Source organism: Pholis gunnellus, assembly GCF_910591455.1.
Source record: "Pholis gunnellus genome assembly, chromosome: 3".
In the NCBI taxonomy this organism is placed as follows: Eukaryota; Metazoa; Chordata; class Actinopteri; order Perciformes; family Pholidae; genus Pholis; species Pholis gunnellus.
In genome coordinates, this window is record NC_136529.1 from 22793097 (window position 1) to 22820223 (window position 27127).

Here is a 27127-nt window from a genome sequence, read left to right on the forward strand (position 1 = left end):
AACAGCACATGGCACAAACATGGGAAAAACAATGTAGCTTCCCAAAAACACTACCTGCAGCATTACCATGATTATTATGTTATGGTGACCTGTGGTAGAAAGTCGAAATAATAAAATAAGAGAATGACCCCCCCCCACCCCAACCCCCCAGGTCTGGAAATAGAACTGGTAGCTGCATCGTGTTGAATGTTGTCAGAAACACAGCAGCAGCAGAAGCAGTCTGCTATTCCTGGACCCGAGTGTCTGTCAGACACGCACGACAGAGCGAGGAGCAGAGTCCTCGTGCCACGCTCGTCTCTCTTCCCACGTTACAGATATTACATCTGGATATATATCACACACACAGGGGGGTAAGTAGGCTCCTCCTCTAATGTTGTTGAGTATTTATTGTGTTGTATTTTCAAGTCTCGGTGTTAAGACCAACAGCATGTCCTGAACATATTTAGTCCAGCACTAGAGTCCACTGGACTTAAACCTTCACAATAAAACTATATTTGACTATATTTGAGGGAGCAAAAGGGCAACAGAAGTGAATTAATAAATAACAGGTTGCATCTTATCACACAAGACATGTAAATGTTAATGGACTTGGCTTTATAACTATCAAACAGCACAGAATAATGTTAAACGTTTAGCTCGCCCTAGGCCGACATCTGTAAAGTGTTTTGAATTGTAGACAAACACACTATAACAACTGGAAAAGTAAAAACAAAGCAATCTTCCATTATTCATTAGGTTCAATTGCACTTCCTGCCCTCAGGACCAACAGCACTTCACCCAGCCATGTTGCCCCAGTACAAGCCAATACTTTCGTTTCCTAATCATGAGCTCGATATACTTCATTAACCTCAACAAAAGTAATTGCCAGAACCAGATGTCCCTTGAAAGAGCATGTTTTAATATGGATTTCCAGCCGTTCATGTTTACAACTGTGGCGGCTAGTCCATGCAATATCAGGAAGAGTTCAGTTGCAGCTGGACCAGTGCAGGAGCTATTTACGTTGACGTGCCACTCATCCAGCTAAAAATAAACGCACATGTACACTGCCTCTTTAAAATGTCCTAGAAAACAACCTCCCCGCAATCAGTGACTTAAAGCACAAACTAGCTGCTGGAGCCGAACAGCTGGTGAACTCTTGGTTCAAATATGTAAGCATGATTGAAGAACTCTGTCCAATTTTTGAAAGTATGCTTCTTTTTTTGTTGTTGCAGCTTTCATCCTGAGGGCTGCTGTCATCCTGGGCCCATCTTCAGCTGTGCTCGGACTCTTCTAGCCACATTAAACATGTCATCTTCGTATGCCGCCGCTATTACGGCCCTTCATTCTGCCAGCTCTTCCAATCCACCCGACAAACCGAGGCCTCGCCCCTCCACAGACACGGGAGGGAGACCTAAACCTTCCCCCACGTCCCACTGCCCTCCAGCCGTACAGACACGTCCTCGTTCACCGGAGCCTCTGGGAACTTATGAGGAGCAACAGGAGAACCCTGCAGACTATGGCATTGGTAGGCGGCACCCCCAACACCAAACTCAAACACACTGGTAGAGATCTTTTTGTCTGATGCAGGGCGGTACATTGTGTTGCAGGTGGATACTACCCCGTAGAGATCGGAGAGATATTCGTTGACCGTTACCAAGTGGTTAAAAAGTTGGGATGGGGTCACTTCTCTACTGTATGGCTCTGCTGGGATATGGTGTGAGTACATGTTTGATCTTTTGACTTTTCATGTACAACATAATAACGTAGAGATAATCTAATATAACCGTAATAGTAGCTAACTGCCATAATTGTTTGCATGCAGGAAGGGACGTTTTGTGGCTCTGAAGGTGGTGAAGAGCGCTGAAACGTTCACAGAGACGGCACTGGACGAGATCAAACTTCTGAAATGTGTCAGTGTTACCGCGTTGCTTTTGTTTCAAATGCGTTTGTGAGTCACAACACAAAGAAAATACTGATTATATTAGAGATGAGGGGAGAAATAATGCACTGTATAGTTCTCAGTCTTGGTAAAATGAACAGTGGTAGCTCAGCCTCTCTGCAAATATATTTTTTATACACACCACAACAATTGTCTTTATACATTTTTTGGGATATTGTGACATGTTCTGAACATCAGGTAAGGGACAGTGACCCCAGAGATCCAAAACGTGAGGCAATCGTGCACCTTATTGAGGACTTCAGGATCACTGGAGCGAATGGAGAGCGTATCCTTTACAGAAACATCTGCAGTCGCCAACTTGTTGTGCAGGTGTGTCTTTTCACGCAGGTGTTGTTCAATTCTGTTGTTTACAAGTGTTGCTTACACACAGACAGACTGATGCCACCATGACAACATCCTTATATCAAGGTGGACTTTGAGACGTAAAGATTGTGTCAATGTGTTTTCACCTCCCCCAAAAAAACCTCTATGTTCCCAAGCTGTACAGCATGAGACAAGGTCCTTAATTGCTCGCCAGATGTGTGCATGGTTCTGGAGGTGCTGGGCCACCAGTTGCTCCGGTGGATCATCAAATCCAACTACTCTGGCCTCCCCCTGCCCTGCGTCAAGAGCATCCTCAGACAGGTGCCGTGCAACCCTTCATTCCATCTTAAATCATCTTCCCTCTCTTTCACCACTGACTGAGCTCTGTTTTTTTCCGACCGACCACCTTCTATTTCTGCTCCTTCGCTGACACGGACTGCCTTGACAGTGACTGTATTTTCATTCCTTATCACAGGTTCTGCAGGGTTTAGATTACTTGCACACCAAATGCAAAATTATCCACACCGACATCAAGCCGGAAAACATCCTCCTGGGAGTGGACGAGGTTTACATTCAGAACCTGGCGGCCGACACCAAGCTGTGGCAGCTGCCCGTGTCCTCTGCTTTCACCGGCTCCACAGGTTAGCGACGCTTCACGCGTATGTCTAGCTTCGATTAAAAAGGAGTATGTGTCACAAGCAATCTGCGGGTACTGAGGCTGATGTTCTTGCCTTTCATCACTTATTTTCACAATGTGTGCCTCCTCTCCCCGCTGATGTGTTTGCTTCCTGCCAGTGAACAGAAGCTCCAGAGAAAAACAGGTGTGCAGCCTGAAATGTATTCTTCAGTTCAATATATTTTCAGTCATTTTTATTAGGATAGTTGTGTGTTTTGTTATAGTTGTAATTGGCGTCTGTATTTCTGCTATGACTTCCTTAGAGTTTGTCCAACCTGTTGGGGAAGCTGACTGGGGTTTTCCACACTCTTGGGGAGTGGGTAAGAAGCATGTTGCGTTTTGCTTTTGCACTTGAGCCTCTTAACTGCATCTTGACAACATCTATAGCCTGAAACTCCCTATAGGACGATGTCATAGACGAGCACAGTGCGTTGAGATTTCGGTTCATTCGGATTGAAATAATCGTGACTGTGATGCTCAAAAAGTACACCGATTCATGGCGTTAATATTACAGCTATTTCACCCTATTTCCTGCAGTTATATGCGCAACACGACTAATTATGACAAATAATTTTGTTGTCTAATCAGAAAAGGGATCCGTAAGTACAGAGAACTCCTGGATGTGCACTGTAGGAGTTTAGGTGACATAGTAAGTGTCCACCATTCTCATTCTGCTGTACTTTGACCCTAAAGAGACAGTGGAAATCCCTTAACAATATTGTACAGTTTGCAACTCAACATATTTTTATTCGCACTTTCTGCATTGCGGTCAAGACAAGTGAAGACTTCCAGGGTAGAGAAAATGAAATACTTTGTTAATTGTACTGGATAGCTCTTACTGTATATCTCAGGATAAACAAGTATCTATAACTATCACTATTTTGAGTTGTCACTAACAGGCTCCTGTAGCTCAAAGGGAATGGACAAAGTAAGGTGTTGGTCGTTCTTCTGTAAGAGGATGTAACTGCAGATTTTGATGTCCTTCCAGCAACCGCTGTTGTGGTTTCAAAATAGCTTGTTGTTGGCAACTTACTGTTTGCTACATGTAGAGTAACGGCTTCACAATGTATTCTTAAGATATTTATACATGGATTCGACGTGAAACTCTATAAGCTTATGGTAGCTACAGACGATATGCATAGATATGTTGGTAAAAAGGTCACAGAATACGTAATGCTCCTTTAATATATGAACTCTTATGTTGAGTGTTTTTGATGTTAGGGGGCATCAAAGTCAGCCATTTTAAAATCCTACACGTAGTGGCTTTAATTCCCAAAACAGGCATGAAGTTATGACTCAAGATTTAGTTCTTTGTTTAACTCGGTGCTCACCTCTGATTGTTTCCCACAACGGATTGCACCCCCCTGCAGTCCAGCAAGGTCTCCAAGAGCCCCATTAAGCGACTCACAAGAAAAGACAGGGGTCGACGAGGACAGGACCACAGTCAGAAAGACAAACATCATGTGTCCTTCTCTGATGTCGCTGCTCCCTCTAGCACCCGTAGCTCCACCTGTCACTCTAAGCTCACAGGTCCTAACCTCACGTTGAGGAGGCAGACGCTGCTGTTGGAAGATGGGCTGGACTGGACTCCGCACAACCCCAGAGACTCCATCTGCTCGTGGCCAGACCTCAACACAGATGCTCCCGTCTCTGGCTCTAGATCAGTGTTGTTACATCAGACTGCAGACAAAGAGCTGCCTCCTCCTTCACCATCCTCTCCCCGTGGTCAGTTCATGTTTACAGTTTGGCACGAATCTGTACTGTCGTTAGTATCATCAGTACACTCAGTCTATCCCGGTCTGATCTACTTAGCGATCACATTGTTTTATGTTATTTTAGGCATCAGTGACTCGGATGTACTTCTGGACCTACTAAAACCCCAGAATGCTGATAAAATCCTCATCAAGATTGCTGACCTGGGCAATGCCTGCTGGGTGGTGAGTGATTATTGCAGGCAAACTAAACCTGAAAACCTACAAAATTACAACTAAATAGTTTCATCTTCAAACTAGAAAGCTGTCAGTAAGTGCGTACCCAACATCATTTATTTTGGTAATAGAGCTTTTTAGCCTATCTTCATTTGGAGCTTGATTTATGCATCAAATGCATCAAAAATGCACTCTTAAGTTACATTTGTTTATATTTATCATTAAAAAAAATGTTTTGAAAGAAAACCGCAACATGTTTATAACCAAAATTATTTTAAGTTCAGTGATTTATTGAAAAAAAAAAATGTGATGGGGAGCAAGTCCGAACTGGAGTTGCTGAGGTTCAATGTTCCGAGTACAGATAACGGGTACAAATGGCTGGAAAGGCACGAAGCAACATTCACGACCCAGCTGGGATTGGGTGGAAATGGGCCGTTAAATATACTGCAGGGCTGATGGGGGGAAAGTGGAAACAAGTGAGCAGGTGGTAGTGAGAGTCAGGTGACTAGGTCAGGTGGGAGAGGGCATCTGGTGGATGGTTGGGGATTATGCAGGGGGGGGCTGGAGGAGCCCCGGGGGGGGGGGGGGACTGAGAGGCAGAGTAGGCAAAACGGGACTGAGGCAGTTGTCATGACAGCAACATGTCTAGTTTAAAAAACACTTCCAACCCATCGTTTTTACTGAACCAAATGAGACGGTTGCTTTCTGCAGAGCACAGTAGCCATGTGTACCGTGCACTCCGGTGGAAAACACATCTGCCATGTGTTTCCAGTGTGGGCTGATTTTTTAAATATTGCTTGGCGGAGTCAGAGAAAGAGACAATGATGTTATATCCTCTGACGCCATTTCCCTTTTAAAATGTTTTTAACGCAATCTTGCAGCTTAGTTTTATGTTTGGCAATGTCCATCACTTTTGGATGGATTGCCATGAATTTGTGTGCAACATTCATGGTCCCCAGAGGATGGATCCTAGAAAAATACAGAGACTTTTTTTGTGGAGCTTTGTTAATAATCTTAGCTGTAGGTCATTTACATAAAATCCCGTCTATTGTCGTCAGCACAAACACTTCACTGAAGACATCCAGACGTGTCAGTACCGCTCTGTGGAGGTTCTGATCGGTGCTGACTACGACACACCGGCTGACATCTGGAGCACCGCCTGCATGGTGAGAGGAGCAACAAGATGTGTATTTTAATAAAAATGAAATAAAAAAAGTTCTTCATCTCTCCTCTTTCAATATGTTTGATTCCAGCGTTGCCATGTGTAGATGTGTCAGAGCCATATTCTTTATTTCTTCTGTGTACTAGGCTTTTGAGCTGGCCACAGGGGACTATCTGTTCGACCCCCAATCAGGAGCCTCATTCACCCGCGAGGAAGGTGAGTCTTGTTCACAGCATCCTCCTTTTGTCCTTGATTAATTACATGGGCTTGATATGCAGTGTGCTTCGTGTTCTCTCAGATCACATTGCCCACATCATTGAGCTGCTGGGATCCCTTCCATCCCAGTTCGTCTTGTCAGGGAGAAACTCTAAACAATACTTCAACCATAAAGGTATACCAGTATACTAAATGAATAACACATATATTATTATTATAGAAATGCTTATTTGCTCATTATACTGCCAAATTACCTGCATCTGAGATTTGGACATAATAGTTTCCAACTTATAGTCAGACTCGCATTGTGTGCATGCTTAAAAAGGATTTTGTTTCAGATAAATTAACAATTTATTAGCAAAAACAGTGTATATTAACTGTAGAAGCATTGCATCACTCCACTTCTTACCCTGTGCAGGACAACTGCGACACATCTCAAAGCTGAAGCCGTGGACCTTGTTTGAGATCCTGCTGGAGAAGTACGAGTGGCCGCGTGAGGAAGCCGCCAACTTCAGCTCGTTCCTCCTGACCATGTTGGAGCTGCTGCCGGAGGAAAGAGCCACGGCTGCCCGGTGTCTGAAACACCCCTGGATCACCTCCTAGTCGCACCAGTTCTGTCTTGTTTCAGAGCCCAGTGGACTATAGTTCTCTGTTCAGCTGCAGGCTGGCACACATTGCACCCGACACGGGACATCGGGCAGCTGTGTGATATACAGCAGGAGTCTAGTGCTGGCATCATGAGCTCATAGATATTTATTAGCCTGAAGAAAAGCCTTTTCCCAGTGGTGTTGCTTGGGCTTTTAGTATTTTAATTCAGGCATTGCAATGACCAAAAAGAAGTTTTGTCTTACTGGAAAAAGTTCTTGATTTTCAATAAATTGACAAAAGATTGCTTTTGTTCTCCATTAGTTATTCACAAGACAGCTAAATCAAGGCCTCACTTTGAAGAATTGCCTGTTTAAGTACTGAGGAGTTAGTGGAATACCAGTCTGAGGTATGAGATGGATTTACTCAGACAGCACTGGGTCTAAAGAAATGTCAACTTGAAGGAGTACTACCGTGACTCACCACAAGAAAAAAACTGTACAGATTGTAATATTATAAGCAAAAACACTGCAGGATGTGATAGGAGCCTCATTTCAGGTTATCAAAATAGAAATGAGATTCATCGAGTTTGGAGGTATTCATTGAAAACAAACATCTACGTAACGGATAGTAGTGGATGCAACGGCACCCAAAGTGAACCGGAGGAAACCATTAAATGCCAAGCAGGAATAACCCCCTTTCTTCTTATGCATATCCCCGAGCGTGTGCATGTGAGCATGCGTGTGTGTGCATGTGAGCGTGGAGGATTTGGTGTGATGTGCATTCCACACATTCGGCAGGGGGTTTAGGGGTGGGGGTGGAAGGAAGAGAGGGAGGGAGGAGTCAGTATAAACAGTCACAGGTCCGTCTGCTGGAAAACTCCCAGATCTTCCTCTAGCAGCAGCGAGAGGAGGTGCGAAGAGGACAGGGAGCGCTGCCTGCCCGCACATGTAAGTCTCCTTTTCCCGTTAGATTTTAATGAGAGAGCCTTTTAAGAATGCATGAGGTGTTACTTCAGTGCCCAGCATGTGTTTGTTCCTTTGTTACCCAAGAGAGACCATGGCTCAGTCTGCTTTTAATTCCTGTTTTGGATTGAAGAGTGTGTGTGCAGGTGGTTTAGCAAAATAGGGGAGATTAGATTTATTGTGTCTATCTGACAATGCCAGTGACGCTCCGCAGTTATGCCGTTTTCACAACAAATAATGTGCTATATGTCTCCAGTAATGAACATACATCTTCCTGGCTGTCCTTTCTGTTCTTGCATTTAAAAACTGTGCACGATGTGATTTGCATAATGACTGAGTTTGTTAGATCGGATGCACAGCGTGCACCTCGGTATTGTGCAAGTGAGTGACTGGCAACACAATGATAAGGGTGATAAAGAAGAAGTGTGTTTATCTCGGCCGTGCCAGAACTATTCTCTCTTGATTGTGTGTATGTTAGGAGGAAGACAAAGTAAAGGTTAAAGTTCCGGTGCTCTGCCTTTTATGACACAGCTCTTAACCCCCAGCCAGTTGCCATGCAACTCAAACTCCGAATCAAAAGGAATTACCTCAACCACCACTGGTCTCTTTCACAGTCGTATTATTAGAGCAAGGTGAGGCTGTTTCCAGCCACTCACTGCTTTCCCACAGAAGGAGCCCTTGTTTGAGATTTTGTCCGTGCTTCTCTCCTTTTTATTTTTTTTAATTGCTCTGTTCTTCCCAATTCATCTGTGCTCGAGATATCTGAACACACTAATTGGTTCTGTGAGTGGGAAAAGCTGATCACACAAAAGGACTGTGTTGTGCAGTCACCAAGTGTGTATTGTGGTTGATATCAAATGATATCCTCCAGTGATATCGGCACATTGAGATGCCAGTGGGTGTGCAGCTTGGACCTGGCGGCAGCAACAGCTGATAATGAAAACAGGAGCAGGAACAGTATTGTACCCTGCATAGTAAACACCCATCTCATTATTCCTGCACAAAGGGGAGAGGTGGAGCGAGGGGGAGATTTGAGAGCTCTCATTTATCCCATGCAGATGTATTGTTATTGTGCAGAGTGACCTCTTATATAACCATGCTGCACTGATTGACTCTGTCTTGGCTGCAGGATGTGGCTGACTCTTCTTTACAGCTGCAGCGGTGGAGCAGCTCTTCTGTATGTTCTGTACAGATGGGTGATCCCCGCCGTTGTGCAGTATCATGGAGGACTGGCGCTGTTCTGGCATGATGTCATCGTGGAGAGGATGCTGGACACAGTGACCCAGTCCACACGTCCTCAGGTGTGCCTCCCCGTGCGCAGTATTCACCTCTTAGAGCAGCCGTAAGACACTAATGACCATGATGAGTGTGACGCAGTCCTGCAGGTGTGGTAGACTGAGAGACTGAGAAAATAATAAAACAAAAGAATACATGCACATTAGTATAATCACCAATTTAGCATGTCCATACATGCTCTAACACAGATTCAATTTAACTTGAATTATGTATGAAAAACAGACTTCAGCTCTGTGAGCCTTTATTAAGGCACAGCAGTGCTTTAGCGCTAAATGCTAACTCAAAGTGACAATGTTAACATGCTGATGTTCAGCAGGTGTATTGCTTACCATGTTCACCATCTTAATGTAGAGTGTTAGCATGCTAACATTGGTTAATTAGCACAAAACACAAAGCACATCTCAGGCTATATCTTTTTTCATTTTAAATACATAAATAAACTGGAAAAACTAAATAAATGTTGTTGTTTTTAAAATCATGACCTCATGTTGCACATTGAAAACACTGTTGAACAAGTCATGTGCAGGTCAGGAGGAGATTGACCTGACGTGAAACAATAGAAGCACTAATACCATTCACAAGAGCTGCATTCTATCGGGTGTCCCACTGCTCTACTATTGTGCTGGTTCTCTGGGACACCGTAGCAGACAGCCATCGTCAACGATATTGGTGACACCTGTGCGTCTAACATACTGATGGGCACAAACAAATTCATTAACACTGGCTGCTAAAGTAGATGGTGAAAACATGCAGTTAAATTTAGCCTTTTATATATATATCTGTTAACAACATTTTACCAAGGTGGTGGAGAAAAGAAAAGCAATGTAAGTGCAAAGTTTCATGGGTAGATGTACTTTGCCTTATACAGTATAACATAAATACTGACAATATTCGTATACATCCATCTATTATCTCTGTACATTGCACGTATTCTATCTATACTTTCATACTGTAAAGTTTTGTAATTTTTTTCTATTCTATAGTAATATTTCTTGACTCATGGAGCACTTAAGCGCTTTTATTCTTATGTTCTCTTACTCTGCTTATTGTGGACACCAAACGACAAAGCAAATTCCTTGTATGTTAAAATCTACTTGGCAACAAACCGCATTCTGATACATTTTATAAAAGGGAGCCAGGTAACACTTTTTAAAAAATGTTTTATTAAGTATGACTATAAAGCCTTTTATATACATCAGACACATTCACGCAATAGGCGTGCATGCGTGTGTACAAATGTGTGAATCCACACTTGTTCATTGTTTCCTGAGAAGAGCTCCTTTGTGCTAATTAACGAGGGCTGATGCTTCTTCATCTGTCCCTAATTAAAGCAACCACACACACACACACACACACACACACACACACACACAAAAGTGCTTTAGGTGTTGTTATCTTTGGAGCACAACGTGTTCACAATGCGTCTTAGTAAAATGTACAAACATGAGCTTTACATATTGTAGCCTGCTCACATTTTCTACCCACACGAGTGTTCATCTCGTGCCAAAACGAAAAAAGTTTTTAGTTGTTTACACACTTCCTAGGGTTGCGTACAGCCAAGAAGCAGACAATTTACACCATTTCCCATAAAATAGTTTTCTGTTTTTGGATTCCTAGATGAAGGATAGGATGTAGCTCACACGTTGCTGGTTGGAATCCCTGGAATAATGGGCAACACTTTAAATTATTGGGCATATTGTTAAAGGCACTGTACACCTGTTCTTATTCTGGTGGATTAGACCTCTGCTCAGGTGGAAAGTTGACCTTATGCTGTGTGTTTCCTGAGGTGAAACTCCGTGTACACAGAGAGATCAGGTTTGCCCACGAGTTCTGCAGGGTGCAGGTGGGTGATGGGTAGTGGATGACCTGGAGACTTTGAGAGGGTTGCAGGTTCAGCCAAGAAACTTCTTTAGGCAAACAGTAAATCAGCAACAGGCAGGCAAAACTATACGCAGTCTGACACCTAGAAGGGCTTGAACTATAAAACAACTTTGAGAAGGTGCTGCTTATGAAGTACAGATTATTGAGGTAACGAGACGGCTGTACAGGCGGGCAGCAGGTCACAGTGGTGATGAGCTGATTGTAGCCAGAAGTGCAGGAGCAGAGGATAGTCAGACACATACTTTTATTATTTACTTTATTCCATATTGAAACAAACAGTGACATAGATTCATTCAATGATGCCTCCGTACCCTTTTATTAAAAATAATGATTTATGAAACTTGCTTGCATGCTTTTCAACACTATTAATTCAATTAAATAAAAAATGTAATGGGATGGAGCATCGGGCGGAGATGCAAAGGCTAAAAGTGCATGCTTTACAAACAGTATTATTGCTCCTTAATCTATTTTATTGAATCTTCTAAAAAAAAATCCCAATTAAAAGAATTTGAAGTCAAAGAGGATGGACACCAACAAATGTGGACTGTCACTAAAATGTGTGGTCGCAACCTGGCAACCCAGTTCTATGTATGCTTATTGATCATTTCAAAGCTATAATGGGTAAATAATGAATGACAGGTTGTTAATGACACTTAAAAGACAGTGAACATTTAAAAAAAAGCCCAACTGTAACGTTTTTTGTTATCCCTTCAGCGGCTCCTGGGTGCAGTACAGAAGAACGCCACTAGAGGGGACCCTTGCAGCGTGGTCCAGGCCATAGATCACTTCTGCAGAAACAAGGAGTGGGCCATGAATGTGGGGGATGAGAAAGGTACTGACTTCTCTTTATATGATGTGTGTTTTATGTAGATTCTCTACCTTATGTGACTCAGCTGTGTGCGTGTTTGTATCTTCTTTCTTTTTATTTCCACAGGCTGCATTCTGGACTCAGTGGTGTCTGAGGTAAACCCAGCCACGGTGCTGGAGTTGGGAACCTACTGTGGCTACTCCACGGTGCGGATCGCCAGGCTGCTTCCACCTAACGCCAAGCTCATCACTCTTGAATTCAACCCAGACTTCGCCGCAATTGCTCGCCAAGTCATTGCTTGGGCAGGATTGGAGGAGAAGGTAAAGCCAGGTGTCTCCACGCGAACTGAAAAACATTCATTTGCTCAGTGTGTACAGCTCAGAAGACAATATGTCTTTTCTCTCCAGGTCCAGTTGGTTGAAGGTGCATCTGGTGACTGGATCCCCAGAATGAAGGAGCAGTTCGGGGTGAAAACATTTGATTTGGTTTTCCTGGATCACTGGAAGGACCGTTACCTTCCCGACACAAAACTGATGGAGGCAAGTGTGTTATGCTTGTTTTATGTTGATCAAACTCTTTTCCTTTTCTGCCATGATGCATGATGCTCTTTGCTTTTTTCCACCAGGAGTGTGGCCTCCTCAGGAAAGGCAGCGTCCTGCTGGCAGACAACGTCGTCTGCCCCGGTGCTCCCGAATACCTGGAATTTGTCCGGAACAGCCCGCGATACGAGAGCCAGTACTTCAAATCTCACCTGGAGTACACCAAAGTGGAGGACGGCTTGGAGAAATCCATCTTCTTAGGGTAGTTTTTCACAAAAAATGTAATGTTTTACACAGGTACTAGCAGACCTCTGACCTCTGTTGTCTTGAGCAGACTTAAAATCAGGAGTTAAAATCTGTTTTTCTAATAGGTCACAGAAACTACAAACTTGAAATTAAAAGTATGTTGAAGGATTTTATGTTGTGTGCTGTATTTTTTTCACAACGCTCTATGATTTAAGTCTCAATCCTTGATGCGTTATTGGAACAGCAGGAGGCAGTAGTGCTACTATGTTCAAGCATCTAATTGACAGAAGATGAGCTGCAAGCTGCTTCTCCCAGAGCTTCAACTCAAATCAATAATGAATCTAATCCAGCTGCATTCTGTGGTGACGAAACCTATTTTATGCTCTGATATTCTTCACCATTGTGCCAGCGTTGACAGGTGTGTGAGGAGAGAGAGAGTGTGTGAGGCATGTTAGTGTGTGTGTGTGTGTGTGTGTGTTTGTTTGTGTGTGTATGAATCAAATCGCTGCTCATCTAATCTCTCAAAGTGAGTTCCATCATACTGGGGGGTGGGGGTTCTGCATTTGGTTCAGCTGTATAAAAAAAAGTGGGCTAGTCCACCTAGTGCTTTCTTCACATACTGCTGCATGATAATCCCAATCTGTGGCCATTAGTGCACTGAGAGAACGAGCAAGGATAGAGGGAGAGAGAGAGAGAGAGAGAGAGAGAGAGAGGGTGTGGGGGAGTGCCTGGACAGAGATGCACACAGAGGGAAAAGAACGAGAGAGAGAGCTTTTAAGGGATTTGGCAGTGATTTGTAGAATCTCACTGCTGTAATGTTGCTATTTTCCTCCACTTTTCTCTGATTCTGCTATGATACTGCACCCTGATGCCTCAGAAGTCAGTGTTTTCATTTAGTCCTTTCTGAACCACAACTACTTCTCTTTTCCACCATCGTTTTCAGTGTGTTCTGCTTATTTTTGAGAGTGCACTGCAGCCGTCTGAGATGATAGAGGATTTACCTTCGGTGAGGAGAGGAGAGCCTTGCCTCTAGAAATTTAATCCCATTTCGGACCGTGGATGGAGGTCTGTTTGGAAGAGCTCATGTGATGGATGAAATCCAGACTGGTCAATGAAGAATGGGCAGGTAAGAAGTGACTTTACAGGAAGAAATGTCTCTACTTGCAGGTTGCCTGTAGTGGTTTAAATAAAAGGGAAAAATTGTCTGCAGCCGTTGCGTGATTTATACAGATTTACATTATGCTCTTATTTTGAGACTCTTCTCATTTCCATCCATCCAACTTCAAATTTCAGGACAGAAAAATAGAAAGATTCAGCATTATAAATATGAGTTTAATTATGTATGCATATGCATTGTTTATATGTATATATATTGCAATTTGAAATAGCATGCAAACTGATATATCTATGGTTTTATTTGTATTTGACACTAAAATTAAGTTATCCCATAATAAATATGTTCTATTGTTCAAATTCTGCCTTGCAAAATTAAATATATTTACACTTTTAAACCAGATGTGTACTGTGGGTTGTGTCAATGAGCGTCATGCAGATAAAATGAACCTGCTCCAACTTTTGGAGCATGAAATGCTGCGACGGTCCAGTTGATGTTTTCTGTTTTGCAAAATTTATAGTGTTTTCCATCATCGGCTCTCAGCTCTCCGTGATAAAAGCTATTCACTCTGTGTCATCCTGCATAAAATCGTGTCCTCGGCTACAGCTCTTGTTTAATGGTGGAAACATGTAAAGCTTGTATTTTGTCTTTTTCTCAGCTTGGATAGAATACGCTAAAACAGGTTGTAACTAAAGAATTGTCAAAAAATGTCAGAATCTATTTATTTTACAAATCTTCTGGTTGGCTCTCTGCATTTAAACTTTTTCTTTTTCTTTTTTTTTTTAACCTGATACGGATCCTTTAAGCATTTACATGCAATGTAAAAACAAACAAAACCGAAACATTTTGACAATTTGTTCAAGATCTCAAGTCAAGTCTCTAAGAACATGACGTGCAAAATGACAAAATAAAAAATTGCATGTTATATTTAATAAAATACATACAGAAGCTTCACTGATGTGAAAGACCAAACATATATTGGAGACTGATTCAAGAAGCTAAATGGCAATAGTATTTGACAGGTTGCAGCCTTCTTCTTCTCTGAAAGGAGACTGAGACCACATAGTGTCATTACGAGGAGATGATAATCGGACCTCTCTGACTGCCCTCAGGTGTCAAAGGTAGAGGGAGTGGCCTGGTGTTGTCAGTACCTCTGCTGGTCCTCATCATGACATCAGAGGCCCGCTCACCACATCCGTGCTGCTGGCTCACTTCGCCTTTCAGATACCAAACATGGCTTCGGCTGACGTTGGCGCTGCTGGTGGGTACTGGCCCGGGCTCCTGGGCCCAGCAGGGCACCCTGCCTCAGTCCATCAAAATCGAGGGGGACATCACCTTGGGCGGGCTGTTCCCCATGCACTCTCGGGGCCCTGCTGGCGTGCCCTGCGGGGAGATCAAGAGAGAAAAGGGGATCCATCGATTGGAGGCCATGCTGTACGCCATGGACCAGATCAACAGTGACCCGGATCTGCTGCCTAACATCACTCTGGGGGCCCGGATCCTGGACACCTGCTCCAGAGACACCTACGCCCTGGAGCAGTCGCTGCTCTTTGTCCAGGCCCTCATCCAGAAGGACACCTCAGATGTGCGCTGCTCAAACGGAGAGCCTCCCATCATCCCCAAACCAGAGAGGGTGGTCGGCGTGATCGGAGCGTCCGGCAGCTCGGTGTCCATCATGGTGGCCAATGTGCTCCGATTGTTTTCGGTGAGTTTTTATGTCTCTTTAGAGAATTTTCTATTTTTCAGTAAGTAAGCAGATGGGATCAATCCAGGTGAAAGCCATGTATTCCTGACTGTCTTTTGAATCTACTTAGGAAGGAGAAAATACTTGCCTATGACCTAAAGCACTGGTTCCCAACCTGGGGGTTGGATCTCCCAGTCCAGCCCCATACAGTATATCTAAGGGGTCTTAATTTCTTTTTTTGTTGAAAACTTTCCTTTGTTTTTAACTTTAAATTGCTGTACATTGAGTACTTAAGACATAATTCACATGACTGCTACTTTACCAGTTTGATTACGGCCAGGAACTTCCTCTCCTCCCTCTGTGTTTCCTGTCTCTCTGTTCAGAAATGCCATAAATCTTAAAAAATATATATATTTTCTGGATACTTTCACGTCCTTGTGTCTCAAAAATCCTCCGAAATAAGTGATTAGGGCTCACAAGTAGCGTTGCATCATTTTAAGGGGCCATAAACCAAAAATATTACTCGATGACTTTTAATCTAAGAGGGACTGTGCCAGAAAGTGTGCAACTATCAGCGTTATACACCTAATTTTTTGTGCGTTTAGTCATGAAAATCTTTTCGTGACATCAATGACTCAGAAAGCAAACTTCCCATGTGTCCGCTATTCATGTAGAATTATGGCTCAAACGAGCTGATTACTCTGATTTAATGAACGTACGTATCCATGCTTGTACCGTTAAATTAGCTGACGGCTGATCTAGTTAAGATGTACAGAAGCACACAACGGTCCTACTCATTTAGTCGTTTTATCCACTCTTAGATGATGAATGGGGCCATCATTACATTTGGATCTCATTCTGCAGCATGAACACTGTGACTTTTAATTGCACTTCACTTGTGAATTTCACAAACCTAATTAAGAGTACCCCTCATCTTCTCATTGGATATTTTGATTGATTTTATTGCACACATCCCCGTATTGCTGCTCTATAGATACATATTCAGCACATACATCACCCAATATGAGTTTGAAACAAGTCATTTAAAAGGATGAATAATGAATGAGCCTCTGTACACGCCACAGGATTTTGAATCCATTGTCATGCGTTTGCCTCCGCAGGCTAATCCCTGTTATGTGTTCATTGTTGTTTTTTATTTTATTATTTTACAGACGATTGACCTTTGATGATTGATTACACTGCTCATAGCGATGATGGGACATCGAGGCTGTGTAAATCCCACATTATGTCGTGTTCTCATCGACTTAGCGATATAGTCTGCCAGAAATCTATGAATGTCTAAAAATAGGCTCTAGTCCGGGTTTAAATTGGCCAAAAATTGCCAAAAGTTTCTACTTGTTGCTGTATTCTTTATAGTGAGGATGTTGATTTGAGAGCCAAGGAGGGGCAGCTTTCATAAAGGGCAGATGTTAACTACAGATTTATAGATCCCACCCTCCACTAAGCCCCTCTCAGCAGCTCAGGACCCTGCGCTGAAAATAGAGCATCATCAGGGCAGCGGGATGACAGCAACGCCTAGACGGCATGGAGTAGATTTAGTTAAATGGTATGTTTCCTCCCGCTGTCCATTTGTGCTGCTCTCCAGGCCGTGGATACTTCTGTACATTGAACATCTGCTCTTAGCCAGAGCAGGAGATGTTTCAGCATCTACCACACGTGCTGTTTTAACCTCTTTTTCTGCAATAAATGAAAACTGGAGGTGTAGAGCATTTTATATAATACAGTGTATAATTTACGATGTGTGTAACATCTCAATTTGTATTTTATTCAGCACATCAGCTTGTTAAATAACAGGATGTACAGTATACATCCAAGAGTAGATTCACTCTTTTCTGTTCAAAACCTTTAATAAATTACATTTCAGGGCTGAGATGTTAAATCGATCAACAGATTATTAACTGACGAGTACTCCAGCATTTTAAAATGTGAGGGTTTATTGCTTTTCTTCCCTTTTACATTATGTAAATTTAATATCTTTAGGGTTTGAACCATTGGTCACCTAAAATGAGCAATTTAAAAAGTGGTGATAGCATCGGACATTTTTCCCTATTTTTGACATTCCATAGAGTAAACAATTTCTTAAAAAATACGCCAGATATTAACATATTCAAATTGTTTTTAGTTTTACCTCTATATATAATGATGCAATTTATCTAGTATCAACCCACTGTCAGAACCTTAAATCATTAGTCCGCAACTAAAGACTGAAACATCAATTAATCTGTTTCAAAGCGATAATAATTTTAATTGTTACAAAAGGAAAGTTTAATCCATCTATTCAATTTCTCTGCACCTTTAAGTGCACATTTTAGAATTTGAATAAACCTTTGATCATTCTCTAACTCACATAACAAAAACAAACCTGCATATCATATTCATCTTGTACCTGCGCACACTTCTGTTTAGTATTTAGTAAAGTTTATTCAGAACATTAGGTCAGGCCTAAACCACAATCGTATTCCCTTTGCTTGGATCCTGGAACATCTTGGACCGTTTCAAACATTTACTGATAGGGAGACGATTTCAGCGGTTCGGGATTGTAAGTGGATACTGACAGGGCTCATTGATTTTAAAAAGTGAATTGGTGCAGATGCTTCTATGGGATTATTTGGAGAGGATTAAGTCTTGTTCACTACCAATTTGTATGCAAACAATTGAATCACCTTGCTGACACTGACACGTTCTCCTCTGCACACTTGTGTCAAACAGCAATTCTTTGGGGGAGAAAGTTCACATCTGGTTGAGGATGTGGTCTGTAAAAAGAAGGTTGACAAGTAAATTTGAGTTTGACAGGGTTAACGCACAGCAGCAAACTGAAGCTACATGTGGCCATCAGAATTAAATATATTGTATGGCTTACAGCTGAGAAATGCTAACCTTTTTCTAGTCTCTTGATCTCTGTCTCTCCCTCTGTGCTTAACATAATTTGGTTAAAACCCCTATAATCCTTCCAGATAATCTGTGAAATGGTTCTCTCGGTCCGCTCTCCTTCACTACCCCTTGTGTCCACCTTTCTCTACTCGTCCTCTCCAGAGGGCCCTACGTTAAGCCACGCTGGGGGACCGGCATTAGCAGGGTCGGGGTTGAGATAAACTGTCGACATCAACTATGTCATTAAAGAAGTAGCACACCAGTAAATTAATCTTCTCATCCTTTTTTTTTTTTTCAAACAAATGCTTTTTACAGATGTGGTTTTTACCATCTGTATTTCTCTGTGACGATGTGCATATCCTCAGCACAGACCAGCTCTGGGCAGATCACACCGTAAAGTTGCGTCAGTTCTGAGAACTACTGAGAACACGGGCTGTTCAAGAGATGATCGCTCTCTGTGATAGTCCAATTTGGGGATTTGAATGCACTACAACGTGTTTAGTATCAATGTGGAAGGCCTCCATTTAGACACCGTTAAGGTTCTGTCTGTGAGTAAGTGGTGCATCATCCTCTGATATGGTTCACTGCTTCTTCTCGTCATTCTTTTCTATCACATATTGGCCTAATTGTGCTGCTCATGTTTTACCCTTGACCCGACCCTTTCGTCATCGCTGACCCATCCCCGTGTCTCAGATCCCCCAGATCAGCTATGCCTCCACTGCCCCGGAGCTGAGCGACAAGAGCCGCTACGAGTTCTTCTCCCGTGTGGTGCCTCCTGACTCCTACCAGGCCCAGGCAATGGTGGACATAGTCAAAGCCATGGGCTGGAACTATGTCTCCACGCTGGCCTCCGAGGGCAACTATGGGGAGAGCGGTGTCGACGCCTTCCTCCAGATATCCAGAGAAGCAGGTTGCGTTTCTGGCTGTGTGGTTGTGAATTCACCGCTGGGACAATAAGGGATTACTCATGTATCAAGCCGTGTTGTTCTCACTCATTAAAAGACTAAAATAGAAAGAAAAAAAATCCTTTAAAACACATGAACTAACAGGGCAAACAGAAGTCATCGCCTCATATGGGTTTAAAAGCTCAAATGATGTTACTCGGGTTCAGATTTCATATCATTATAGTTTCACTTAATGCACGTCAACAATTGACAATGCTGGACCTGCTATAGCAGCATGCTGACTGTAGTCGATCCACCATTTCGGTCCGATCTTAAATATCTTAACAGCTACTTGATGGATTGCCATTCACATTTGTACAGACATTCGTGGTCCCCAGAGGATGAAACTTAATGCATTTGGTGATCCCCGGACCTTTCCCCTAGTGCCATCATAAGGTTGACGTTTGTGGTTTTGAGTAATATGCCTCTATTATAATTATTGTTATTATCTAGTATTTGATGAATTGCCATGCCTTTGGCACAGACATTCATGTTCCCCTCAGACAGACATGTAACTCTTGACTTTTCATCTGACACAATCATTAGTTTAAAATGTTAATTTTCCATTTTCTCTTTGGTTGAGACCAAATACCTGCAAAACTGACATTCCCATCAGCTCCATCTTTACTTTCTGTTTAGTGCTAATTAGGACTAAATGACAGCATGTTGACACACTAAACTAAGATGTTGAACGTGGTCAGCATTAAACCTGCTAAACATCAGCATGTTAGCAACGCCATAGTTAGCATAGCATGCTGACATTCGCAAGTCTCAAAGCTGCTTGCGTGTCTGTAGACTCTTAGTCTTGTTTTATTTTTTATTAATCAATTAATGACCCACACAGTTATTTAGACATGTTTCCTACTTTAAATATCAGCTTAGGTCTGATGCTTTTCATCTAGAAACTAACAAGACTGAGTCCTCAGCTATGCTAGCAGCTCTGGGCTGTACTTATGCTGGTACTTATGCACAGCGGTGCTTTGAGCTAAATGCTAACATCAACAGGACAACATGCTCACATTGACAATGCTGATGTTCAGCAGGTATAATGTTTATTATGTTGACCATCTTAGTTTAGTGTGTTAGCACGATGCTAACATCTGCTAACTAGGCAGAAATAAAGGGAAATGCGAAGTTTTTATATTATTAATGCTATATCACAATTTTCATAATCTAAAATTACATTTCTAAGTTTCAGTTGCGATATGAATTATTAACATTATATACACAACTAATTAACTGGGCAGTGAGGGGAGAATACAGCAATGTACAGCGATGCCAACGCATTTCAAATATGATCTCTGACACAGGTGGGCTGTGTATTGGCCAATCCATAAAGATTCCCAGAGAGCCCAGACCGGGCGAGTTTGAGAAGATCATCAAGAGACTGATGGAGACCTCCAATGCTCGTGGGGTCATCATCTTTGCCAACGAGGACGACATCAAGTGAGTCAAGTTTTTCTGCACGTTATATTAGAGAAAGGAAATCAGTCGGATGATGCTGTTTTGTATTAAGTTTGATGATAACACAGAGGAGTGAAGTGGAAAGTGTGTGATGATGATAATCTGTTCTCTTTCAGACGGGTGTTGCAGTCTGCCAAAAAGGCCAACCTCACCGGCCACTTCCTGTTCGTTGGCTCCGACAGTTGGGGGGCCAAAAGCTCCCCCATTCAAGACCAGGAGGATGTGGCTGAGGGCGCTGTCACCATCCTGCCCAAAAGAGCCTCTATTGATGGTTGGGCAAATTCATTAAATCAAAATATAAAATCTTACTCTAACCAACTGGATGCAATATGAATTGCGACATTCGACATTGATGGATGAGTCCTAATACCAACGCAACAACTAAAGGAAATGAATGATGTTTGATAAGTCTCCACCCTGTCACAAAAAATTGTAAATTTAGTCAAAGTCATATTTCATTGTGCAATAAATTAGATTTTTTGGGCTGATTTCAGCACCATGTTATTATTGGAACACTGATATCAATCACTGTGGTTTCAAAGCATGCATGACATTTTTATGAAACATTAAAAAAAGTCTGGTTTGCAAAATGATTCAGGGTTCGACCAGTACTTCACTTCGAGATCTCTAGAAAACAACAGAAGAAACATCTGGTTTGCAGAATTCTGGGAGGACGACTTCAAGTGCAAACTAACCCGCCCGGGAATAAAGTATGAACTTGGTAGAAGAAAATGTACAGGTAAGCAAGTCCTTCATAATGAAATGTTAGATATGTATCTTAGTTCGGTGCTTGTGAGCCGTTTTATCTTTTCATTATTTTGTGAGTTATGTTGTATTCTTCACTTTTTGACACTTCTGTCACCTGTCAGGCGAGGAAAGAATCAGTCACCACTCTCAGTACGAACAAGAGGGCAAGGTGCAGTTTGTGATTGATGCCGTGTACGCCTTGGCCCACGCGTTACACAGCATGCACGTGGACCTGTGCCCTGGCTACATGGGTGTCTGCGAGAAGATGGACCCTGTGGAAGGACAGATGCTGCTCCAATACATTCGTGCAGTCAGCTTCAATGGTGAGCTTTTGACCGTCAATCTCTGTTTTTGCCTCCTGTCTCATGCAATGTGTTATGATTTAGATATAAAGATATCAAACCGGACGCGAAACCTGAAGTGAGATCTGAGATCTTTCGCTGGCAAAAACATTGCATTTGAACTGCTGCTCCCCGTCGCTGCAGGTTTGAAAAGAAACACATTTTGAAAAGAAAACAGTAGAATGGAGGTCAGCTTTAAGTCAGAAGCCTTGAGATGTTTCTGCTAATGTATAGCTACAGTACACAGCACATTTCTTTAGAGCACGTCCCCCCCCCCCCCCCCCCTCCCTAGGGCTTCCGTCTCGCTCTTTCCTTTACACAGCGCTCCCTCTTTTCATCCTGGTCTTTCATAAAAAAAGAATTCACAGTTTGGATAAAGAAAAGAAAAATGTTCCATGAGAGCATCCTATTTACCGCTCTCCCCTTGCTGGATGACCTTGGCTTGCATGGAAGACTTTCTGATTGAGCGCCTACAGGGACCTGAGAGGAACATTCAATCACGTTAGGCCAACAGAGCAGAGTGCACTGAAAGACTGAACTTGTGGAGGAGAGCCTTCGCTAAAGAGCATTCAGCTTTCACATGATTGCACAAGACTGAAGAAATCAAACATAAGCTGTATTCAACAGCATGTGGGTGTTTTCTCTGCCACTAAAGATGGGGGTGATGTCTCCAGCTTTAGAAAGCTGGAAGTCGTCTTTTTCTTTGACTCACTAATATACCTTTTAGATCATTAAAAGTATGTCTCCATCTAACAGGCAGCGCAGGAACTGGAGTGATGTTCAATGAGAATGGAGACGCTCCTGGTCGTTACGACATCTTCCAGTACCAACTGTCTAATGTCAGCAACCCCGGCTACAAGGTCATCGGCCAGTGGACAAACCACCTTCGCCTCAATGTAAATATTTGTTCTGTTACTTTTGAGGAAGAACTTGAACTTGTTATATCTTGTTTGTTCAATGCTTTCTGCACGTCAAGACCCTGTATTGATCAATTGATCGATTGACGTGGAACCCCTGTTTGGTTTTATCCACTGAGAACTGTAATAAAGTTTATTAAAACAGGACTATGGCGTCTTTAACGATGTCAAAGTAACATTGAAAAAAAGAAAAAAGTAACAAAATTAGAAAATAGAGCTGTTCGGTTTAAGACCACCACGTGTACAAAATTACTCCAGAAATAATAAAACAAGCTCACTATAGTTTACAACAAATCTTTTGACAGCAGCCGTTTGGGAATATAGTCTGTTGATGGAATGATAACCAATTTGCAAAAATTGGGCCCATTTCTAAAATGAGTCGTGGACGACCAATGAGTGGCTAAATCCGTGCTTAATCAGAGCAGTGTCTGTCCGGCTTAATGGCAGCAGTTTTTTTTTGTTAGCATTTTACAAAGTCTTAGCGAGTTCTTACTATACGTCAGACATAGTCAGACAATGTGTTTGTGTTTGTACGTCCACCCTAGGCGGAGGAGATGCAGTGGTCAGGTGGTGACCGTAAGATCCCAGAATCGGTGTGCAGTTTCCCTTGCGAGTCCGGAGAGAGGAAAAAGATGGTGAAGGGTGTTCCCTGCTGCTGGCACTGCGAGTTCTGCGATGGCTACCAGTACCTGCTGGATGAGTTCACCTGCGACATGTGCCCCTTCGACATGAGGCCCTTTAAGAACCGCACGGGCTGCCGGTCGACGCCCATCATCAAGCTGGAGTGGAGCTCTCCCTGGGCCATCATCCCCGTCTTCCTGGCCATCCTGGGCATCCTGGCCACCACCGGATGCATCGTCACCTTCATCCGCTTCAACGACACGCCCATCGTTCGGGCCTCCGGCAGAGAGCTCAGCTACGTGTTGCTGACGGGCATCTTCCTCATCTACCTCATCACCTTCCTCATGATAGCCGAGCCCAGCACGGTCGTGTGCGCCTTCCGTAGGCTGCTGCTGGGCCTCGGCATGTGCATCAGCTACTCTGCCATGCTCACCAAGACCAACCGGATCTACCGCATCTTCGAACAGGGCAAGAAGTCGGTCACGCCCCCGAAATTCATCAGTCCCGGCTCTCAGCTGATTATCACCTTTATACTCATCGGGGTGCAGGTATGCATGGGGATGCGTCTTTCACACACACACACCACCTATAATTCTTTGCAGCACTCTGACTCGCGCTCCTTTCTCTGCAGTTACTCGGGGTGTTCATCTGGTTTGGTGTGATGCCCCCCCACACCATCATCGACTACGAGGAGCAGAAGCCCCCAAACCCAGAGTTGGCCCGCGGAGTCCTCAAGTGCGACATGTCCGACCTGTCCCTCATCTTGTGTCTGAGCTACAGTATCGTACTGATGATCACCTGCACCGTGTACGCCGTCAAGAGCAGAGGAGTTCCCGAGAACTTCAACGAGGCCAAACCCATCGGCTTCACCATGTACACGACCTGCATCGTCTGGCTGGCCTTTGTGCCAATCTTCTTTGGCACAGCGCAGTCTACGGAGAAGGTGGGCAATTTAACATGTTTTTAGTTCACTTCTCCTGGGATTGGAGGTACTTGTACTTTACTTGAATACTTTTATCCCCCTTTATGCTGCTACTCGACTACTTTTTAGAGGGAAATTACCAGTTACCTTAAAGATCCATAGTTTGCATACAAAGAAATGGTCAACTTCTAGATGTATTTACAGACTGAACTCCCCAACAGCATACAAAGTAGTTTAAATTGGCTCCACCTCAACCAGCTAAACTGTCAAACGTTGCTTCCACATGACTGTATCAGTCATAAATATTCCATAATATAATAACATTTAATGTTGGCCAATCTATGATGTGTTGACAAAAACACTTTCACTCATGATAATTTAAATGTTGCATACTTCAAGTGTTTTTTCCCGCTAACATTATAATCTATACTTGCGGCACATTTACTTAGAGTACAATGGAGTATTTTTACTGTGTGATATTATAGCTTTTACTTATTAATACATTGCTACCCAAACTAGACACGTAGACTCAGTAGAGTGCAGATCTCCACCAAGTGTGTCTGCAGCAACCACTGCTGTTACGTCTGATTGAATACAAACAGCAATTGTCTAACCTTCTCCATCTGGACCGTAAGCATTATATATAAATCAAGAGAGGAACAATTCGTAAACTGTGACTTCATTTTCTGCTCAGACAATGCTTCACTGAGTCTTTACACATGTTCATTGTTGTTTGCTGCTCTATTGAACGTTGTATGTTGCTGCTTTTCCCAAAGCCTAAGGTGTTTTAAAAGACTCATTTCCATGAATGACTTGCAAACAGGAAATGTTTTGCCGGACTGTTTTGAGAAAGTTCTCATTTTTCATTCATCACATCAATGTTTTGGTAATGTTACCTCATGCGTCTGCCTCAACAACTTTAAAGAAGGTAGTCATGAATTATCATTCATGCTGCCTAATGTGCAATTACTAATGACATAACTATTAGCTTTCTGGTATAATCTATTAATTAATCGGTTTATAGATTCTTTTGTCAAGTTTAGTCCCTCATTTTGTTATACAATTAGTTATCAAATTAACATCAGTACATTCATTTTATTAGTCATATTTATTAAGAAGCAGCGCTTTATTAATCCCTCTTGAGGAAATTCACTTTTCCCTTAAGGCTCTTTACTGTGGAGCCTTCATATTGTTGGCAGTCATTTAAATCAAACTTTGAACCATAATTATGCAATAAACTGTAACACGCACTAATAGTTAAGAGAGTAAATGAATCCCTCAGCTGTTCAAAGTGAAATCTGAGTTTGTTGCCTGTCATGTTACGTTTGCTTCCTGCTGTACTCGCAGAACATCCTGCCTCCACTGTACGGAGAGTTTCATTTAGCTTGTGGGCTACTTCTGTCGTCACAAAGTACGAGGCTGTTGGGGGGGAATATTTGAAAAACAGAGATAGGCTTTGACTAATAGAGAGCAGTATTATGAATCAGTCAGGCTGAAACAATTAAAGCCCGAGGTGCTTTCAGTCTTTTCACCTCCTCCGAATGGAAATGAAGTGAATTAAGAAAAGGCAGCGAGGGAAAGAAAGGAGGTCAGATGAGCTGAGTGATGGTAGGGACCCCTCGTAGACCAATTCAACCATCCGGTTCAATTAATCATCACTTAGAAAAAAAGAGCTAAATATAGGCAATAACTTTTGTATGGCTCGTGAAAATGGTGGCTGTTATTCTCCCGTCATGTGCACGACCTCGTGTAAGAGGAGGGGATTTACCTGCTTGATGTCTGTATTTACATACGGAACAACCATTCAACTGTCCCCGGGCCGGTCTCGCCTTCGGGCCGAGCACATGAACACAGTCACAACAGCTCCTTGTACAAATGGAGAGAGGTCACCGTGAGAAACCGGCGGTAAGCACGACAGAGATGATAAAAGAAGCCATACTGTTTGAACATCCGCGTGCGAGAAAACCAGGATGTTCTGCTGCTGCTGAGGATAGTGTACAATTTCTGACTTATTTATGGCACAGATATATCTTATTTATGGCACATGTGTCTTTATTTATTGATGACTTATACAGGTTGCTTGAATAATGAGTTCATAATTTATTGGAGTACGACCCGAGGAGAAGTTACTTCTCATTATTACTGTTAGATTTGAAATAAGAGGAACAGCAGTGAGGAGAAGACATGGTCAAAGAAAGCCCGTAAATAGAGCCTCCTTTCCTGACTACATATCCCGGGCCATAAATCATTTATCAGGGAAAAGACACTGCCTGCTGTGCTTTGACATGAACATTATGAAGACTGCAACCTTTGAGATGACATAGTGCATTTTCTTGAACTTGTGCAAGATGCTATAGTCACGTATTAAGTACACACAGACTGATACTGAATCATTCCTAAGAAATTAGACAAAAATGAATTGATTTCGTGAACACAGGTGTGTGTGTGTAGATCTTTCTGACCAGCCGTGTCTCTGTTGCAGATGTTCATCCAGACCACCACCCTGACAGTGTCCATGAGCCTGAGCGCCACCGTGTCCCTGGGCATGCTCTACATCCCCAAGGTCTACGTCATCATCTGCCACCCGGAGCAGAACGTCCAGAAGAGGAAGCGCAGCTTCAAAGCCGTGGTGCAGGCGGCCACCGTGTCCACGCACCTGTCCCAGAAGTCCAACGACAAGCCGAACGGGGAGTCCAAGGCCGTGCCGCCCAAGATCGTGCCGGACAGATCACAGTGAAAACAAACGTAGCTTGATCCGTGTTTTCTTCCCCTAATGTCACAAAGCCCACACTGAGACGGCTGATGGAAAACAAATCAGCATTTACGTTAGTTTGGGCTGGATTACCCCCCCCCCCCCCCCCCCACCACCACCACCACCCGTCCCACACTTTGACTGTGGATTGAAAGACCAGCAAAGACGTTCCTGGATGTTGTTTC

The 27127-nt window shown here is 42.9% G+C and overlaps 3 protein-coding genes across 3 annotated transcripts; all 3 read left to right on the plus strand.

Annotated features, from left to right (window-relative positions):
• The first annotated feature begins 240 nt into the window (after nt 1-240).
• LOC306714060 (SRSF protein kinase 3-like) lies at nt 241-7048 on the plus strand. The gene is made up of 15 exons (XM_079183983.1): nt 241-350; nt 1212-1504; nt 1587-1695; nt 1802-1889; nt 2117-2204; nt 2457-2563; nt 2718-2883; nt 3038-3063; nt 3182-3238; nt 4289-4643; nt 4758-4855; nt 5905-6012; nt 6155-6224; nt 6307-6399; nt 6643-7048. The coding sequence occupies exons 2-15, from the start codon at nt 1285-1287 to the stop codon at nt 6825-6827; spliced, it is 1770 nt and encodes a 589-aa protein (XP_079040109.1). The 5' UTR covers nt 241-350; nt 1212-1284; the 3' UTR covers nt 6828-7048.
• Nucleotides 7049-7720: 672 nt separating this feature from the next.
• Nucleotides 7721-12585, plus strand: comtb (catechol-O-methyltransferase b). Its single transcript, XM_079156868.1, has 6 exons — nt 7721-7759; nt 8904-9075; nt 11666-11783; nt 11886-12079; nt 12167-12298; nt 12385-12585. Coding segments are annotated over exons 1-6 (798 nt in total). The 5' UTR covers nt 7721-7757; the 3' UTR covers nt 12565-12585.
• A 1070-nt stretch (nt 12586-13655) lies between these two features.
• grm6b (glutamate receptor, metabotropic 6b) lies at nt 13656-26927 on the plus strand (the record flags this gene model as incomplete). The annotated part of the gene is given in 12 exon segments (XM_079156690.1): nt 13656-13670; nt 14771-14801; nt 14804-15363; nt 18928-19144; nt 20489-20624; nt 20759-20913; nt 21241-21381; nt 21512-21712; nt 22487-22626; nt 23193-23816; nt 23900-24211; nt 26673-26927. Coding segments are annotated over 12 exon segments (2787 nt in total).
• Nucleotides 26928-27127: the final 200 nt, after the last annotated feature.